The sequence below is a fragment of the Callithrix jacchus genome, chromosome 8, assembly GCF_049354715.1.
Source record: "Callithrix jacchus isolate 240 chromosome 8, calJac240_pri, whole genome shotgun sequence".
In the NCBI taxonomy this organism is placed as follows: Eukaryota; Metazoa; Chordata; class Mammalia; order Primates; family Cebidae; genus Callithrix; species Callithrix jacchus.
In genome coordinates, this window is record NC_133509.1 from 129135852 (window position 1) to 129156592 (window position 20741).

Below are 20741 nucleotides of genomic sequence, written 5' to 3' on the forward strand. Positions count from 1 at the left end.
GTAACCTCCAGAATCCCCCTGCCCTTCCCTTCAACCACACTGGTCATCAGAGTTGCAATGATATTTATTACAAGATGCCTAAAAATAGATACAAGTCTGATTGGAAGGAGAACTTCAAGAGGATTGGGGGAAACTTACTTTCTGCTCTCCAAAACATTTCCATAGGGTCCCTGGTGCCCAAAGTCAGATAGTGCTGTGGCTCCAGGTGGGCAGTCTCTTACGCTGGGTTCACAACCCTGCCCAGGAAAAGGCTGCTCCAGGTGAGGTGGTCGAAGATCATGATGAGGAAGGGCTGGTTGAAACGCATGATGATACGCCTGGACATCACGTTTAGGGTGACCCCACTGGAGCCAGTTGTGTCCACACCCTCCTCACTGACTTGCAGCACAGCCTTATGGAACACCTGTTAGGTACAAAATGAAGATGGGTGGTGAGCACTTGCTATGTGTTCTCACTTTCCTGCCTCATTGCTGCGACTCCTAATGTCCTTGGCTTTAGGAAGGACATTAGCTAGGCTCAGAGAAGGTCACTTGCTGGGTCTTTATCCAAGTGGCAGCCCCAGAATGACATAGCCCAAGTCTGTTCACCTCCAGAACCTGAGCTGTACCTACACTCCTGTAAAAAGGCAGGTTGGGCCCATCACATGGAGATTAGAGGTCTCAGGGGTTGAACTGGACTTCACTGTCCTTGTTCGGTGCTTCTTACTGTCCTGGGGTAGTGGAGGGAGATCTTGCTCCATTTCCACTCAGCTGGGTATGCCTATTCTGTTTGGGAAAGCTGAAGCAGAATCTAAAATGTAAATCTTTGACTGTTGATATGTCCTTGTTGTGATCAAAATTAGGAGTTCGGAAATCAGCAAAATGTCTGCCTAGCTTGTATCAAAAGACTTTGGTGGCTCATAACCTGGCTAATTAAGTAACAGGTGATATTGGTGAGCTCCCTACACCCTAAGGGGTGGAACTCCCAGCAACTCTTTCCAGCAAGCACACTGAGGCTTTAGTGGTTCTGTGAGTGGGCACCTATGGCTAGGAAGAAGCTGAGCTGGGACTGGAACCCCTGCAGTGTGTTTTGAGCATATGACATAATGAGTTTTGAGTCAAAAGGCCTGAGATCAAACATTAAACTGTAATTTACTAGCTCCGTGACTGTGGCCAAGCTGTATACCCTCCCTGAACAGGAGATTCCTGCTTTGAGAAATTGGGATAATACCCGCCTTCTAAGGAGGCAGCTCTGTTGACTCAATCCACTCATGCAGCATGCATTTTACTGAGCACATATTGCGTGCCAGGTACCACGGTGGCCATGAAGTCCTTGTGTCTTGAGGTCAGGGGCCACATATCTGAGTAATGGGGGCACACCCAGAGCTACACAGTTTGGAGCACATAGTAGGTGTTCAGTAAAAATTTTCCAAATGCATGAATAACAAAACATAGAGCTGAAGGATTTATGTAATTGAATGGATGTAATCGGGTAGAAGGCTCAATGTGATCCCAATTAGACATTTGCCACTTGTTTCTTTTTCCAGGGGCCAGTCACAGTTCTGCCATGGCCATTCGGTTCCACAGTGCCCCTCTGTGTGGTCTGGCAGGATGGGTAGGTGCCTGGGCTATGGCCCTCCTTTGTCGCTAGCTTCCTGTGTGATCTCGGGGGTGTTGCGTTTTCTTGCTGAGCCTCCATTTACCTCATAGTGAGATGAGGGGCTTGGACTTGAGCTGGGTTCTCAGCCAGGGATCTAGAGGTTCACTCATGAATGAACTCAGTGCCACTTCCTAGTATTATATTTATATTGTAAATTTTGGAGGGAAAAAAGGTGGGCTCCCAAGACATTTACCTTTGATAACTTCAGCTGGGCATCCTGGGTGATGCGTGAGAAATTTGCGTGGTTGGTGAACAAGTCTGCAATGCCCATTTCCTCCAGCACACCTCCGAGGTCATAGGCTCCAGAGATGGTGACCTTCGGAATGTACAGGTCCACCTGGCTGTTCGGGGGAAGCAGACAGAGTTAGACATTCCAGGGCTGGGCCTGGCAGAGGGGAGAGCAGCTCCTCTTCTCTTGGCCAGAGTCTTATTTCCTCATGTGCTCCCTCCAGCTCCTGTCTCCCAGCCTGACTTGCTCTTTGGGGTCAGGAGAAGGGGCAGAGCAGGAGGCAGGGTTTGTTTCTGCCTCCATGACACAGGCAGCTTCCCCACTGGGTCTCTGAATTGTAAGTTCTTTTCTTCTCTGCAATTCCTTTGAGCTGATTCTACCTGGGATGCAACTGGACCATGGAGCATTTAAGACATTGGTCCACAAAGAAGCCTTTTTTTGAGATGGAGTTTTGCTCTTGTTACCCAGGATGGAGTGCAATGGCGCCATCTCGGCTCACTGAAACCTCCGCCTCCTGGGTTCAGGCAATTCTCCTGCCTCAGCCTCCCGAGTAGCTGGGATTACAGGCACGCGCCACCGTGCCCAGCTAATTTTTTGTATTTTTAGTAGAGACGGGGTTTCACCATGTTGACCAGGATGATCTTGATCTCTTGACCTCGTGATCCACCCACCTCAGCCTCCCAAAGTGCTGGGATTACAGAAGAAGCCTTTTTGGTCCCAGGAGAACCCTGCTAGAAGCAGAGGACTGGAGGGAGCACCCAGCTGGGAGCAGTGGTCCCTGGCTCCAGCCGTGCCACTAGTGCTGTGTGGTCCTAGCCAAGTCCAGCCCCTCTCTTTGCTAACGTCCTCACCCACACACAAAGGTGGTTGAACACAGGCTCTCCCAGGGCCTGTGGGTGCTAAAGCTCTGTGATTCTGAAAGAATCTGATGATTCAGCTGGCACTTTCTACCGGGTGAAGCAGGTGGGGTTTCTAGAAAGGTAAGTGGGGTCACACTAGGGGCAGCACAGGCATGTGCACTTTTTAACATGTCAAGGCATTAGTGTTATTTTTAAATTCTTCCTGTGCCTTCTCCCCAGAGGGAGAGCAGATGCCTGAAACACTGAAACTGAGGAGTGTCAGGGAACTCACACTGGCTCTCTGCGCAGGTGAGAGGGAAGGCACGAGACCCTGTCCTCACTGAGCAAAAGCAGCTCTGGGTGAGGCCTGGAGACCAGCAACCATCCTGTATGAAGTGGAAGCCGTCCTTTTCTAAAGGAAGAAGAACCAGAGGTGTGTACCTTCTCCAGATGCAGAAATCCTAACAGGAAGAAGGGAATGGAGACCAACTTATCCGAAACACCTAGTCTGTGTTCTTTACTTTTTTGTCTCCTCTCTCTCTCTCTCTCTCACACACACACACACACACACACACCCCATGAAGTCGGAATCAACATCTTCAATTTCCAGGTTGAGAAACCAACACTTAGAGAGGCTGAGGAATTCCCCCAAAGTCACACAACTGGAAGGCAACAGAACTGAAAGGCCAGGACTAGTTTTGCTACCTGCCACCTGCTGTGTTGTCGACAGCTATCAGAGAGCGAGGCAACGGGGCTTTAAACTATGTGTTATTGATTAATGTTGCTCACACTGAAGTATTTTCATGAAGAGATTATTTTTGGTGTAAAGAAAGATAGTCCTTCCCATCGTTTTCGGTGGAGTCTGATCTGGAATGCACTGTTTGCATCATGGTACGTTATCACCCCTTTGTGGAATTACACCTAAATTACAGGTTTTCTTTGGTGGGTAGAAAGGAGGAAGAGATGGCAAATGGATCTTTAGCATCACCCAGACACAGGTTTACACCTATGCGTACTACAAACACACACACACACACACACACACACACACACACACACACACACAGTAGGTATGGATGGTTTAAGCACTGTTTCCTCCAAATAGCTATAGGGATTACTCAGAAGCCCAGAGCTCACCACATGACTTCCCTACAGGAGAGGAGTCAGATCCTCTCAGGCACTTCATGTGCCTTCACAGACCTGGATGAACTTCTCTAGAAGCACCCAGCACCAAAAAGCTCTCTGAGGGTATCATTCAAAATGAAAACAATCTGAAACCATAAACCACAAAACCTACATATTAATAAAGTAGAGGAGCTTCCTCTTAGATTTTCTACTGCAGAATTTTTAGAACCACAAAATTTTGTGGTCTAGGAATTCTGCAGTAGAAAATTTGTCTCCAAGCCAAATTTGTCCCCTTCATTACTGCTGGCCCTGCATTATTGGCACTCTGGGCATGGTCCCCTGACTTGGTTGGTGCCATGCCCCGCTTCATGCCAGTTCTCAAGGCCACTTCCTACTGGCTGAACTTCCACTCAGCCTCAAGGCAGTTTCAAGGGAAGACAAGTTGCTCTACAGCCCTTTCCGCTTCCCTGGGCAGAGCCAGGCATTCCCACCTCACAGCCAGCGGCATGTTACACTTGTCTCTCTGTCTCTCAGAACTCAGATCATTGTACCACTGTTAATTCCACCAGAATCTGTTTTCTGCTCTAGAGTGAATGTCTTTAAGAGCTCTCTTTTGCCCTATTCACCATTCTGTTCCGTGTGCTTAGCTAGTGCATGGTACATAGCAGGTGCTTCCATTTATGTACATTGAATGAAGGAATGAATGAGAGAATGAAATGCTGTTGGATCCACTGCTTTCCTGAGCTACTCCAGATCTCCATGCCCACTCCCTTCTCAGCATCCCCTCTGCTTTTGTGTCTGCATCAACCCACCTGCCACCAGGTTCCATGCTGGTTGACATTTTCTGACTCTCCTGCACAGACAGAACTTGAATCTCTGTGAGAGTGAGAACCATGTTCTAAAGAACTCCTCTTTCCTCCTCCAAGGTGAGGAGCAGGGCCGGGCACATGCATCACAATAATTTCAATTGCTGTCCAGCTCAGGGGTGCCTGGGGGGAAAAGCTTTGTGTTTATAGGGGATTCATCCATCCATCCATCCACTCACTCATTCCTTTACTTATTCATCCATTCATTTACTCATTCTCCATTCACTCATTCACCCATCCATTCACTCATCGTTCTATTACTCACTCACTCACTCACTCATTCATCCATTCATTCTCTAGCTCATTCATCCCTCCATTCATTCACTCATCCATTCATCCATCCATTCATTCACTCATTCATTCATTGCTGACTTATATCCTTAGCTGACCTTGCCTGAGTGTCAACCCTGCACTACCTCTTGCTTGGGCCTGAGGTCAGAGATAGAGAGAATCCATTGGCAGCTTCTCCTCCTGACTACTGGCTCTTCAGGATATGCAGCCCTTGCTTTCTTTCTACTTACTTGCTTATTACCTACTTGTAGCCTTGCTTTTTTAGTTGTTTACTGATTGACTGATTGATCGAAGAGGTAGATGCCCTGAGTGACTTAAGAACCATTCATAGGTTTTACATTGGCTCCATGATGAATACAGAGGTCATTTTCACTATATTTCTACGGGGTCTCCCAGGAATCTTCAGCAGGGCATGGTTTCAGGTAAGCAAGATAACAAAATAGATAAGTGGGTAGCTGGGTGGTTGGTGAACTTACTTTACGAAAATGCTGCAAAAATATGACAATGCAGATGTTGTGTATGAATCTCACAGGGAAAGGGGACCTCATTTTGTGAAGTATTTCAATGTTGATGGACAAATCAATAAAGAAGTGTGAACTCTAGATCAGAGAACCTTATAGCCTTTGGGGGTCCAGCAGACAGGAAACAATGAGCCCTGGAGGGTGAGTCCAGGGAAGAAAAGATGCACCCTTTTGCACCTGCCCCACTTTCTGGGGACACATGCATTGCAGAAATCAACACGGGGGCTGGAGGGCTTACCTGCTGGTCAGGCCTGCAGACCACCTGTCAATTGTGTCCCGGCTTAGCGCAGTGATGACCATGTTCATCTTTCCCTTTTCCGGAAGGATGAAGAAGGCAGTCCTATTGCCTGAATAGTTCAGCTGCACCAGCTGGCAGGGGAGCTCTGAGTCATGAAGGTAACTGATGGTGCCCGACAGGAACATCATGGGCACCTTCACCACAGTTGTCTCGTCCACATAGAAGTTTTCCTCCCCGGTGCTTGCGAGGTCAAAGGGCTGTTTCCATGTGCCTAGGGAGAGGAGGAGACAGGTCTGTAGGGCAGAGAGGAAAACACAGTTCCAGGTGACCTTACGGGCCTGCTATCCAAGTGACACAGTGGCCTTCTGAGTGCCTGGAATGTCCCCACTTGAGTCTCAAGGGTTTTTAGGTAAGATAAGAAATGTAACGTGTGTTCCATCCTCTACTTATTGGAATGGGTTGAGGGTGAGCTCTGTTTCTAAGATTGGCTTCTAAACAAGGAAGTGGGGAGAGACCAAGAGGGTGCTGGTCCTTGGATTTGATGGTAAGAGTCACTTAACCTAGACTGTACCTTGGCTCCCCCTGCCTAGAGTGGGTCCCGGCTCTGAGGGCTCTGCAAGTGGGGCTGAGCCTCAGGCCTCAAACTCACAGTCCCTGGTGGGCAACGAGGGGACCATCTCCATTCCTGCCAGCCTGGTAGGCCCAGCCTTTGAGTGGTCCTTCTTTCTAGACCACACTGTCTAAATGCAGAGTCAGGGTAAGAAGACTCCTTCAGGATCACAGACTCCCACCCCCAGCAGGCTCTCTGGTCCCCTCTACCATGTTCCAGGGTACCACCATCCAGCTTGTTTGTTGCCTTGAGATGGGGATCTCACTACCTTCACAGATGGGACTTGGCAGTCCTGGTCAGCTCTGATGGGAAAAAAATTGCTTCTCAGACTGAGCTAAAGCCTGCCTGATTGTCTGACACCTGTGGGACCTCTTCTGTCCTTCCGAACTTATTCCAGACAACTGAGTCCACCTGCAGGAAACTTACCTGGGCTGGGTGGCACAGGGCCTCTTTGCTCTAGGTGAAGGCTCCCCAGTCTTAAACTGATGACCGAGGCCCCTGGGTCTAGCAGGTCCTGGGTGTCTTGGCTGCCATTGACCACAAGTCCTGAAGCCCTTGTGAGGCAACTGTTTCCCAGCCGAGGCTCCCTAAAGGTGGCCAGAACATCACTGCAGGTAGCCTCTTCTCCATCCTACTGTCTGTGGGATCTGTGGATTTCTTGGCCAAAATTCTTGCTTCTGAGCCAACCACAAATCTCCTGTAATAGCTACTGATGGAGACAACAAGGGAAGGCTGATGATGTAGGGAAATCAGCCATGGCTGTGGAGTCTAGAGACCCCAGAGCTATGCTGGTCCATTGGGAATGACCTCGCTAACCTTGGTGTCTGCAGACACTGACCAATGGTAGAAAACTCACCGTCCATCTGACTCAAATGAGATCACTTGAGGGTTCTCAAATCATCCTCCAAAGGAAGTCCAGAATCCTCAGAACTAGAGGTTGTATTTTGTGGATAACTTAGAATCAAACAAAAAAAAGTGGGTAAACTGTTTTTCATTGTTAGATTTTCTATGATACAGCAAAATGAATCCACAAGTCTGACCACTCAGCCAAGGTCGGCTGAGGATGTGAGTCAGCAATGAATGAATGTGTGAATGAATGGATGAATCCTTAACATTTTCCTGCTTGCTTTTTATGAAGTATTTCTTTTCTAGAAGCAAGTGTAATGTATATAGTTTGACACAAAACAAAATACAAAATGGGGTTCAGCCTCTACTTTAAGAGATTTATTCTCAAAATGTCCTAGGAGAATTGGAAGTAGAGAAAGAATTTGTGGGGGAAAATCCAAGAGAACAAGGATGGCTCCTCTGGAAAATCTTTGAACAATATTTTTAATGTTCTTTAAAAAGGACTGTCAAGAAAGTCCAATAAATAAATAACACATCAGGGCCATTTTGCATGTCCTACATTTAGAGATAATAGCTACACAACTCTCGATTTCTATTTATTCCCCTGGCTTGCTAGAAATACTTCAGAGTATTTTCCAAGTGGTTTTAAGCAAAACACTTACAGATTTGTTTTGCTGTATCATAGAAAACTTGTGTACAATGAGGCATTTTACCCCCATCAATGTCTGGTCCTGCATTCAAGTGTTTAAAGTTTCTCTGATTTTGCGTCCTAAAGCTGAGATCTCCTATCCATTTAGCCCCTCTGTGGTCCTGAGGACACAGAAACCTCGTGCAGAATGAAGCCAGGCCAGCACCTGTTCTGCCAGATGCCCACATGTGCTCAGGCCTCTCTCAGGCTCAGGAGAGCCCTCCCTGCACCTGGGTTTCCTGTGCCTTTTCCCCAGCTTGTTTTGCCTGAACCTCTGTGCAACCACCACTGAACTTCCATGCACCAAGCACTTCACAAAGGCACTGGATCTCCCAAAGAGACAGGGGTGCTCTGCACAGGAGTGCACAGTCTCATGGGGGAGATGGTCTATGGAATTCATGGGAGCACACAGAAGAGGTTTTGGGGAAATGTTCCCAGCCTCCCTGGCCCTCCCACAGTCAGGAGTAAAGAAGGCTGTCTTTGTCTGGTCAGCCTCTCAGCCTCCCCATCCTGCGAGGAGGGCAGCCTCTCCCAGGAGTTCCAACCTTGTGCTGGAGAGCGGGAAAGACCCAGAGGCAGGTGGAGAAGAAGGACTCATGGAGAGGCTAAGTCAGTCCAGTCAGTAAGGAGGCGTGGGATGGGAGGGGAGGTGGGCGCAGTCTGATGGGAAGCCATGGGAAAGAGCTGGGGAGGAGGGGAAAGGGGGGTGAGGAGTCCTGGCTGGCGATCACACCTCTACTGATCTGATGATGTCAAGAGACACATGTTCAATAGTGATACTGGCATTGTTTGCTTATTTTGACTGTTTTACCTGCATTCCTTTGAATATGATTGCCTAACTGAAACTCAACCAGTTGGGTGCTAAACAACATGTGATGGCAAGATGATTGCCAAAATGAGGCATGGGAAAACTGTAAAGCATGCATATGAGGACAAAGCTTTTCCTGGGTGAATCTGGGGGGAGGCTTCACAGAGGAGGTGCCTTTTGAGCTAAGATTTGAAATGAGGGAAGGCAGTCAGATAAGTTTCAAGAGGGTTCATGAGGCATAAGAGGCCTGGGCTTTGTGGTAGGTAGAATAATAGCCCTCCAAAATGTTCACATTCTAATCCCCAGAACTTGTAAATATGTTAGCTTACATGTCCAAGGGGAGTTAAAGTTGTAGAGGGAATCACAGTTGGTGACTGGCTGGCCTTGAGATGGGCAGGTTATCCTGGATCACCCAGATGGGCCATTATCCACTGAAATCCTGCGGGTTCTTGTAAGTCAAAGAGGAAGGCAGGAAAGCCAGAATCAGAGAGAGAGAGAGATGTGATGACGGATGCAGAAGTGGGAATGATGCAATTACTGGCTTTGAAAATAAGAGGGGCTCACAAGCCACGTGGCTTCTAGAAGCTGGAAAAGGCCTGGAAGTGCATTTTCCCTTAGAGCTTCTAGATTTTTGTGAACAGGAAGGTTGAAAAACTGAAGCAGGACCTGGTCAGAGCAGTGTGTGCAGGACTGTTTTGGGGGCATCTGGGAGTTTTTGAGGGGGTGGGTGGGGTTCTGTCTGGTTCTAGACCATTTTTCCAGCCCCTGGTCCAGTGCTTGACAGTTAGTATTTGTGGAGCATGAAGCAGCCAGACTGTTTGTGGTTACAGGTATGGGCCTCAAACCAACCTGCCAGAATGTGGGCACATTGCTCAACCCTTCTGGGTGTCGTTTTGATCTTTTGTAAAATAATATAATTCCACCTACCCGACAGGATTGTGGTGAAGATGGAAGTTCCCAGATGTGTATGTGCTTTATAGAATCAAAGGCTTTGCCCAAGAGTGTGCCCTGGATTTTAATGGCTGTTATTATTCCTGGCCAGAGCGGATGGGGTTTCAGACTGGGATGGGAGGGAGTACCTTTGAAGAAGATATAGTTGACCAGGATGAGGATGGTTGGGCTATCCAGCCCTGAGAAGAAGTCATCAATTTTCCCCTGTGTCTTACTCTTGACATAGTCATTGATCTGTCTGCTGGCTGCTGTAGCCCAGTCCTGGAAATTCGAAGTCAAGATCTCTGACTCATAGTAGTGCTTGATGTCTGCTGAGAATGACTCCAGCAACTCCAGGCTCCCATCAAGAAACAAGGCATTGCCCAAGGTCATTTCTAAGCTGGTGTCTGATTCTACAAGGAGTTGGTGGAGGTGCTGGAAACCCTGGTGGATCTCAGCCTCAGACTTCTCAGTGTGGTTGAAGCCCAGGCCCCAGAGAAGTTGGGCCCGTGTGTGGTCACAGGTGCCCAGGGACAGCATAGCTAATGCCATGGAGATGCTCACAGGGGAGATGAAAATGTTCTTCTTGGGACTCAAGGCCACTAGGTGCTTATACAGGCTGAAGGCAAAATCAACGTTGACTGAAGCCAGATCCCGATGTCTACTCATGTTCATATAAGCAGCGTTAGGATCCATGGCCTGGACATTCCAGAGGCCACTGGAGGACAGCCAGAGAAGACAGCTATACAGGAGGAGTGGCATTGTCCAGTATAGCCAGGCCCTGCCAAATCAGAAAAGCTTGTTAGACGATGTGGCAGCCTCTGAGTCAATGGGGCATTGTGCAACAGGAGGCCGGCAAAAGCCCCCATTTACACCCCAGTTCCTTTCTCCACACTGGCTGTGTGATCTGGAGCACATCACAGAGGGCCCTGAACTTCAGTTTCCTCATTTGAAGATATGAATGATGCGTGTTGTGATTTTTCCAGTGCCTACCAGGTACCCAACACTGATCTAGGTGGTCTGGCTATATTTGGTCATCTAACCATCACCTAAACACTCCTAGAGTAAGTGTCATTAGCCTGATTTTAGGCAGGCAGAAATAGGTGCTCAGAAAGGTTAAAACCCACCCAACATATATGTTTAAAGTGCTGAAAGAAAAACAAAAAAAATTAAAGCATTCCCAGAAAAACAAAAGCCAAGAAAGCTTTTTTCCACAATACCTGCCTTGCAGGAAATGAGAGGCATTTTATTTCAGATTGAAATGAAAGGACACTGGAGAGTAACTTTAAGCTGAATGAAGAAATAAAAGACCTCTAGTAAAGGTAAATGCATGGGTAATTGTAAGTTACATTTTGCGGTACATGATGCATAGAGATAATTTGTGACATCAGGAACTGGAAGCAGGTGGGAACAGAGCTATAAGGATGCACAGCTTTTGTATGCTATTGAAGTGAAGCTGGTTATATCAAATATATTATGGACTAAATGTGTTATGAATATACATATTCATTTTGGCTTACTTTATTTTCTCTATTGTTTTTCAATTCTTGATTTTATTTATCTCTGCTCTAATCTTTATTATTTCCTTTCTTCTGCTATTTTTCAGTTGAGTTTGTTTTTTTTCTAGTCCCTAAATTATAAACAAAGACTAAAATTGCTTTTATTCATGAGCATTCTACAATATGATCCAAGTATGTGCTGTCTACAAGAGACTCATTTTAGATCCAAAGATGCAAATAGATCGAAAGGGAAAGGATGGAAAAGTTACCCCATGTAAATAGCAACTACAGGAGGGGAGGGGTGGCTACACATATATTAGACAAAATAGATTTTGAATAAAAAAAGATTACAAAAGACAAAAGACAAAGAAGGCAATGATATATTAATCAAGTTTTCAGTACAGCAAGAAGATATAACATTTTTGGTCTGTAATTTCCCATATTATTGTCTTTTTTGTATTTAGTTTTTGTACTGATTTTTGTACTGAAATGCTTTTTTGTACTACAACACTTCAATAATTCTGTTCTCATCCCTTTTGGTCATTATGGGGATTACATTAACATCCTGAATTTGAATATGTGCCATTTTTTATTTGAGATCTTGTTTTTTAATGTGTTTACAACTATTCATTTCTATCATCCCACTGCTTTCACTTATTCCATAAATTTTGGTATGTTGTGTTTCCATTTTCACTTGTATTTATTTTCTAATTCCCTTGGTGGTATCTTTTTTGATTCACTGATTGATAAAGAGTGTGTCTTTTCCATAATTTGTAAAATTTCCGGTTTTCCTTCTGTTACTGATTTTGAACTCCATCTCATTGCGATTGAAGAAGATACTTAGTATGATAATCTGTCTTTTTAAATCTATTGACTCCTGATCTGTGGCCTAACGTAGGGTCTATCTTGGAGAACGTCCCATGTGCAGGTGAGAAGAATGTGTATTCTCTTGTTATAGAGTGTTCTGTATATGTCTGATACATCTAGCTTTTACTGGGCTGTTCAAGTTCTCTATTTTCTTACTTATTTTATATCTGGTTGTCCATCAGTGAGAATGAGGTATTGAAGTCTCCGAATTGCTGTAGAATCATTTCACCCTTCAATTGTGTCCATTTTTCCTCAATTTATTTTGTCTCAGATACACCCAGAAATAATGTTTTACCAGCTACTAAAGTGTGAATGTTTGTGTCTCCACAAATTCATATGTGGAAAACTAGTCATGGGGGCTCTATCCTCAGGAAAGGAATTAGTGCCTACATAAAAGAGGGCTGTGGCAGTATTTCTGGAAGAAATTGGCATATGAAATCAATAGATTGAATAAAGACAGTCACCTTTACCAATATGGGTGGGCATTTTTAATCCATTAAAGGCTGCATGAAATAAAAGGTTAGGGGAAGGGCAAATTCTCTCTTCTGTCCCTGAGTTGGATATCCATGTTTGCCTGCTTCTGTTACACTGGGGCTCCTGGTTCTTGGAGCTTTAAACTCTGGGACTTAAACTGGCAGCCTTATTAGGCCCCTTTTCCTAGGATGGAGCTGAACCATTGGCTCCTGTGGTTGTCAGGCCTTCAGACTCAGACTGAATTACATGGCTGGCTTTCTTGAGTCTCCAGTTTGCTGATGGCAGGTTGTGGGACTTCTCACTTCTGTAATTACGTAAGCCAATTCCCATAATGTCTCCTCTTATATATATTTCTACATATAGATTCTGTTTCTCTGAAGAACCCACACTAATATAATAGATTAAATTAATTTCAAGAGCCTATAATAGAATTATACACCATGCCCAATTTGGATTTATTTCTGTAATGCAAATATGTTTCAACAGACAAAAATTGATCAGTGTAATACACCATATTAACAAAATAAAGGAAAAAACAATCACATGATCATCTCAATTGGTGCAGAAAAAAGTTGAATTTGACATAATTCAACATACCCTTTCATGATAAAAACACACAACAGATTGAGAGAGTCGAGTGTAAAAAGGTGCCTGGAGAACATTCAATCTGCCTGCACACTGGGAGAGTGGGTGGAGATGTGGGAAGCCCTTTGAGGGGGAGGAGCTTGGCCTTTCTCCCCTGATCCATTCAATCGGTGAGCCTCAGGCCTGTTCACGGCACCCTCTCTCGCTTTGCTGAGTTGTTTTCTTTTTTGCCCAATAAATTCAATTTTTCTCACCCTTCAAAGTGTCTGTGAACCTAATCCTTCATGGCCATGCGACAAGGACCCTGATTTTAGCTGGACTAAGTAGAAAGTCCTACAGATAGGAATAGAAGAAAACTACCTCCACATAATAAAGACTATATATATATATATATATGTTTTTTTTTTTTTTTTTTTTTTGAGACGGAGTTTCGCTCCTGTTACCCAGGCTGGAGTGCAATGGCATGATCTCGGCTCACCGCAACCTCCGCCCCCTGGGTTCAGGCAATTCTCCTGCCTCAGCCTCCTGAGTAGCTGGGATTACAGGCACGCGCTACCGTGCCCAGCTAATTTTTTGTAATTTTTAGAAGACACTGGGTTTCACCATGTTGACCAGGATGGTCTCGATCTGTTGACCTCATGATCCACCCGCCTCGGCCTCCCAAAGGGCTGGGATTACAGGCTTGAGCCACCGCGCCCGGCCGAGACTATATATTTTTTAAAAACCTATTATACTCAACAGTGAAAGACTGAAAGCATTTCCCCGAAGATCAGGAACGAAACAAGGATGCTTGCTCTCACTACTTTTACCAAATACAGCACTGGAAGTTCTAGCCAGAACAATTGGCCAAGGAAATAAAAAGGTATCCAAATTTGAAAGGAAGAAGTAAAATTATCTGTGTTCACGGATAACAAGGTCTTATATGTACAAAACCATAAAAATTCTACAAAAAATCCTGTTAGAACTAATAAACACATTTAGCAAAGTTGCAAGATACAAAATCAAAACACTAAAATCAGTTGCATCTCCCAACACTAATAAAGAAAACAATTTAAAAAGGAAGTTAAGAAAACAATTCCATTTGCAATAGTATGAAAAAGAACAAAATAGAGATTAAGCAGAGAGGTGAGAGACATACACGGAAAAGTACAAAACGGTGCTGAAAGGAATTAAAAAGGACATAAATAAATGGCAAGACACCCTGCATTTGTGTATCGGAAGAAATCGCTAAGATGGTAATACTACCCAAAAAAGTCTATAGATTCAATGCAACGCCTATCAAAATTCCAATTACATATTTTTCAGAAATAGAAAAAAATCATCCTAAAATTTATATAAAAATCTCAAGGGACCCTGAATAGCCAAACAATGCTGAAAAAGAATGAAGTTGCAAGTCTTACGCTTTCTGATTTCAAAATTTACCATAAAACTGTAATAATCAAAACAGTGTGGTACTGGCATAAAAACGGACATATAGACCAATGGAATAGAATACAGAGCCCAGAAATCAGCCTTGCATATATGGTAAAATGATTTTTGACAAAGGTGCCAGATCATTGGATGAGGAAAAGACAGTCTTTCCAACAAGTGGTGCTGAAAAATTGGGTATTTACATGCAAAAGAATGAAATTGGGCTGTTACCTAACACCATATACAAAAATTAACTCAAAATAGATCAATAACCAAAACACGAGTTAAAACTATAAAAATCCTAGAAAAAAACATGGGGGAAAAACTTCATGATATTGGCTTTGGCAATGATTTCTTGAATATCACACCAAAGCCATGAGCAACAAAAGAAAAAAATAGACAAATTGGACTTCGCCAAAATGGAAAACTTTGTTCATCAAAGGATACTATCAGTGAAGTAAAACCGCGACTCACAGAATGGGAAACATTGGCAAATCGCGTATCTGATAAGGAATTGATATCCAGGATACATAAAGAACTCCTAAAACCCAAGAACAACAACAACAAAACATATAAACCCAGTTAGAAATGGGCAAAGGACTGGAGTAGACATTTCTTCAGATACAACATACAAATGGCCAAAAAGCACGTGAAAAGATGCTCAGCATCACTAATCATTAGGAGTATCAAAACCATGATGAGGTACCATTTCATCTCCATTAGGATGGCTACTATAAACAGACAAACAAAACAGAAAACAATAAGTTGGCACACCAGGCCTGGTGGTGTGTGCCTGTAATCCCAGCTACTCTGAAGGTTGAGGTGAGAGGAATGCTTGAGGCCAGGAGTTTGAGACCAGCCTAGGCAACAAAGCAAGACTCCATTAAAAAAAATTTTTTTTAAGTGTTGGTATGAAAGTGGGAAAATTGGAATCCTTATGCATTGCTGGCAAGAATATAAAGTTTTACAATATGTAGAAAACAACATGGCAATTCCTTAAAAATTAAACAGAATCATCATTTGACCCAGAAAGTTTGCTTCGACTATATACACCACAGAACTGCCAAGAAGATAGTCAAGGAACTCGAAAAGGTATTTGCTGACCAAAGTCACAGCAGCATTATTCACCATAGCAGAAGATGAAAACAACCCAAATGTCTATCCGTGGATGAATGAACAAAGCATGGTATAAACATGCCACTGAATACTATTCAACTTTAAACAGGAATGAAATTCTGACATCTACTGCAACATGGATGAATCTGGAAGACATTATGTTACTTGAAATAAGCCAGACACAAAAGGACAAATATAATATAATTCCATACCTAGAGTAGAAATATATATAATTCTGTACATAGGGACAGAAGTAAAACTGTGGTTACCAGGGGCTGGGGCAAGGGGAGACTGAGGAATTCCTGTTGAGTGGGTACAGTTTCAGTTTGGAATGATGAACAAGTTCTGGACATAGATGGTGGTGAGGGTGGCACAACAATATGAAAGTACTTTCAATGCTACTGAACTGTACACTTGTAGTTAAAATGTTAGATATTACATTTTCCCAAAATAAAATTTAAGAAAAAAATTAAATATAAATGATTTAAAAAGGGGCTGATTCTCACTAACGTAGCCCAGGGGGTCTTTGTGACCCAGACTCTGGTGGCAGTTCTGCCTCCAGCCTCAAATCTGGCCCCTTGAGTTCTCAGCCACAGCAACACTGGGGGCCAGGGATTCCTTCCAGCACACACCAGCCTTTTATTCGACTTTGGGGCAGGGTAGGGTAGGGCAGGTCAGGGCAGGTCACGTCACTGCAGGACAGGTTACTTACTGCAAGACAGGTCGTGCAGTTTCTCAGGGCAGGTCGTTTTGATTTCCCCATGTTTGCTGAGCCCAGGTACAAAGACGTACCTGCCTCAGCCCTGCTCATGTGGCTCCAGTCCACAGGTTCCTCGCCTCCCTGCCTCACCTGGCTCACTCCATATTGTGCTTTGAGACTCAGGTCCCAGGTCGCCACCTCCAGGAAGCCTTGCATCTGTGCTTCTCTATGGCCTTGCCCCATGACGGGCAGTGAAAACTTTGCTGAGCTCTGGTCACTGCCATGCCTGTCTGGGATCACCCTCTTGGACACAGGCAGCATGACAACAATGGTAGGATGGGCCCCCATTCCTTTCCTGCTGTCTCTGTGGAAATTGTATGCCTCACCTTCTCCTGCGTTCATTCTTGAAGATGAGGATGAAACTCCACCCTCCCCACAATATTGTCATGAATACCAGAGGTGGCTGCTATCAGTGCTTGGTTTATGTTATTTCACTTAATGGGTCATCCTGGGGCCCATTTTATAGACGAGAAACCTGAGATCCACGGAGATAGAGTAACTCCCCCTGAGTGGGAATTCTAAGCATAGACGTCTGACTTCAGAGCTTGTGCCATGCCATTCTGCTTGTCTCTACAGAAAGCAAAATGATGAGTAAAACACCTCTTAAGAGTACCCTGCCATATATAAAAATGCAGAGTATCAGTCTTATTCAGGCATTTCATGTCAAGTATGCCCTCTTTATTCCTCATCTCTGAGACTCGCTTAGTAAATATTCACTGTGTTCTGTTTTCACAAATGCCCTATGAGCCAGGCACAGTTCTTGACCATCTGTATTGAAACCTTATGTGGTACAGTGCAGGCAGTTCTGTTCTCTGTGCATCATCTCTGACCCAGGTCACTGAGGGAGGAGCTGCGGTGGAGAAAGGTCTGCGTGACTCTGAAGAATGCCTCTGCCCTGAGCCAGCTGAGCACTCCCTGGCCCCCAGCCCCAGCCAGCATCCTTCATCAGTGGTGCCGGCTACCAGATACACTGTAGCTCTCAGGCTCCGACTCTGTGGCTCTTAGGAGCGTCAGTTGTGGCAGTGGATGAGAATGGCCCAGGGGACAGCAGAACCCCAGTGGATGACTCACAGACTCTGGGATCTGGAAAATCCTCCCCAGCGTTGCCTAATAACACTGCTGGCTGCCCTAATGTTCAATGTACCATTTAAAAAACCAAAACATCTCAACAAACCAAGCAATCAGACGAGCTGCAGTCATGGTTTTGCTCTGTGCTTCTCTGTGGCCTTGCCCCATGGCAGGCAGTGAAATCTTTGCTTTGCTCTGGTCACTGCCATACCTGTCTGGGGTCCCTTCATGGGCACAGGCCCTGTGCAACATGATGCCAATCGTAGGATGGCAGAGACAGGGCCGGGGCAGGGACACAGGGTTCTCAGGTGTTACTCACAGTCTGCAGTGGACTCAGGCTGTTTCTGCTGGCTCAGTCCTCCTGTCCTGGACCCAGCATGCGTACAGTAAGCCTGTGGGGGATGCTGCCTGTTAAGTTCTGTTTTCCAGCTTCCTGGATGGTTAATGGTTAGAGGGGCAGGTGGCCTTTACCATTCGGTAATCCTCTCCCCCCAGCCATGAACCAACGGGAGGCTTTGTCAGGAGAGTTGAGTAAACACCGTGATGCTGCAAATTAACTTTGCTCTGCGTTCAGTTCTATGAAGTCGATTTTAAATATCAAAATGTGGCTGGAGTCGCAGCACTGCAGGTGCCCTGTGTCAGTGGGCAGGGATGTCTTAGGTGCCCTTAATTGGCACCAAGATGCAGATACTTGTAAACACACACACACACACACACACACACACACACACACACACACACACACACGTGTTTAGCTCCAACTGGGGATGATTTGTGCAAGGTCCTGCCTTCCAGGGGCCTTAGCCTGGTGGGAGAGGCAGATATGGAATAAAACGCTTCCTCTGGATTATCTCACAAAATCTTCCCAATGACTCTGTGAAGTGGATAGCGTTGTTATCCCTCCTTTTTAGATAGGAAACTGAGATGCATGGGAGTTAAGTGAAGCACCCTTGAGATTCAAATCCAAGACCATTCAACTCCAAAACCTAGCACCTTCCCCCTTCCCCACATTTTATTTTTCATCAGTTTTCTTTGGATTACAGGTGACAGACATCAAATTTGAACTGCTTTAAAGCAAAAAGGAATATTTATTGGATCTCATGAATGAGAGGTCCAAGGGTGGAAAGGACTTCAGGCGTGGCTGGGTCCACGGAGTTTCAAATCAGATCCCTCCTCTCTCTCTCTCTCTCTCTCTCTCTCTCTCTCTCTGATTCCTTCCTAGCTCTGCTTTCTTCTTCTACTTTATTCTGTCTGCACTGGGGAAAAAGGTGGCCACTGCAGCTCCAGGTTCTTTGGTTCTAACTGGTTAGTTGGTATCAGAAGGAGAGAAATTCTCATTTTTCTCAGTGTTCCTATCAGTCTCCCCAAGAGTCTAAGGCACGGTTGCCCCGCTTTGGACTGATCACAGTGCACGGAAGGATGAGGCATTGTGGATGCCTCGCTAGAGTTCTGGGCTCTCCATTGGGGTGATAGCATCATTGCTTCCATGCAGGGATGAGGGAAGCTCTTTCCAGGGGAAGAGAGGAAAGTAGGGCTTATTACTGGATCTGCAGTTTTGGAGACACCTTAGTTTTGCTGATATTTCTTTGGTCTTTTCAAGTTTCCTATTCTACAAGCCAATTTTGAACTTTGTATCTGGGAATTTATCTATTTCATCTAGATTTTTAAATTAAATACTAGAGAGTTATTTATTCTGCCCCTATTATTATTTTATATCAGTAATTCTTTTTTCTTCTTTTGTTCTGTATTTTACTTATGCCTTTCCTCCCTTTGATAAATCGTGTTACAGAGATCTATCCAGATAATTAATCTTTCCAAAGATCCACCTTTTAGTTTTTTTACTGGTTTTTAAAAAATTGATATTTCATCGATTTCTGTTTATGTCCTTATTTTTTAATCACCTTTTAAATTCTCTGGGGTTTGGTCTGTTGCACTTTTTTCTGTTTTCATGGGATAGATGCTTGGCTTTCTCAGGTTTTACTATTTCCAGGCTCCACATAAATGTAATAAAGTTAGAAGTTTTCATCTAAATACTGATTGAGCTATGTCCACAAATATTTGATAATTACTATTTTTATTGTCATTTTTTCTAAGTATTTTAAAATTTCTTTTATACTTTCCTTTTAAACCCAAGAGTAGTTTAGTAACATGTCACTGAGTTTATTTAGAATTTTAGGCTATTCTTTTGTTATTAACTTCCACTTTGATTTCACTATGGTCAAAGAAGATTGTCTATTATGATATTGAACATTTGGAATGTTTTGAGGTTTTTAATAACCAGATCAGGCCTATTTTAATAAATGTTCCATGTTTTCTTAAAAATATTATCTATTTGATATGTATATATACACATTCATATATATTTATATGTAATAACGAACTTATTATTTATCTAAATCTTCATATCTATGTTGATTCTTTTTTTAAATTGTATTTTAAGTTCTCAGGTACATGTGCGGATCTTGCAGGATTGTTGCATAGGTGCACACATGCCATGATGGTTTGCTGTCTCCATCCTCCCGTCACCTACATCAGGCATTTCTCCTAATATTATCCCTCCTCAACCTCCCTGCCCCCTGCTGTCCTTCCCCTAGCCCCTCCCACCCCCCAACAGAACCCAGCGTGTGACGTTGCTTTCCCTGTGCGCATGTGTTCTCATTGTTCAACACCTGCCTATGAGTGAGAACACGCAGCATTGGGTTTTCTGTTCTTGTTTTTGTTTGGTTTTCTTTCTTGTTCTTGCGGTGTTTGTTTTCTTGGGTCAGTTTGCTGAGAATGATGGTTTCCAGATTCATCCATGTCCCTACAAAGTACATGAACTCATCCTTTTTTCTGGCTGTATAGTATTCCATAGTGTATATGTGCCACATTTTCTTTGTCCAAACTATTATCAATAGGCATTTGGGTTGGTTCCAGGTCTTTGCTATTGTAAACAGTGCCACAATGAACATACATGTGCATGTGTCTTTATAATAGAATGAGTCACAATCCTTTGAGTATATGCCCAGTAATGGGATTGCTGGGTCAAATGGAATTTCTATTTCTAGATGGTTGAGGAATCACCACACTGTCTTCCACAATGGTTGAACTAATTTACACTCCCACCAACAGTGTAAAAGTGTTCCTGTTTCTCCACATCTTCTCCAGCATCTGTTGTCTCTAGATTTTTTAATGATTGCCATTCTAACTTGTGTGAGATAGTATCTCAATGTGCTTTTGATTTGCATTTCTCTAATGATCAGTGATATTGGCCTCATAAATGTTTTCTTTTGAAAAGTGTTTGTACATATGTTTTGACCACTTTTGAATGGGTTTGTTTTTTTTCTTGTAAAT

At 44.2% G+C, this 20741-nt stretch overlaps 1 protein-coding gene across 1 annotated transcript; it reads right to left on the minus strand.

Moving 5' to 3' along the window:
* Window positions 1–46: 46 nt before the first annotated feature.
* Window positions 47–17796, minus strand: SERPINA6 (serpin family A member 6). The gene is made up of 5 exons (XM_002754244.5): window positions 17728–17796; window positions 9779–10410; window positions 5748–6018; window positions 1832–1979; window positions 47–403 (listed from the first exon to the last, which is right to left on the minus strand). The coding sequence occupies exons 2-5, from the start codon at window positions 10389–10391 to the stop codon at window positions 218–220; spliced, it is 1218 nt and encodes a 405-aa protein (XP_002754290.3). The 5' UTR covers window positions 10392–10410; window positions 17728–17796; the 3' UTR covers window positions 47–217.
* Window positions 17797–20741: the final 2945 nt, after the last annotated feature.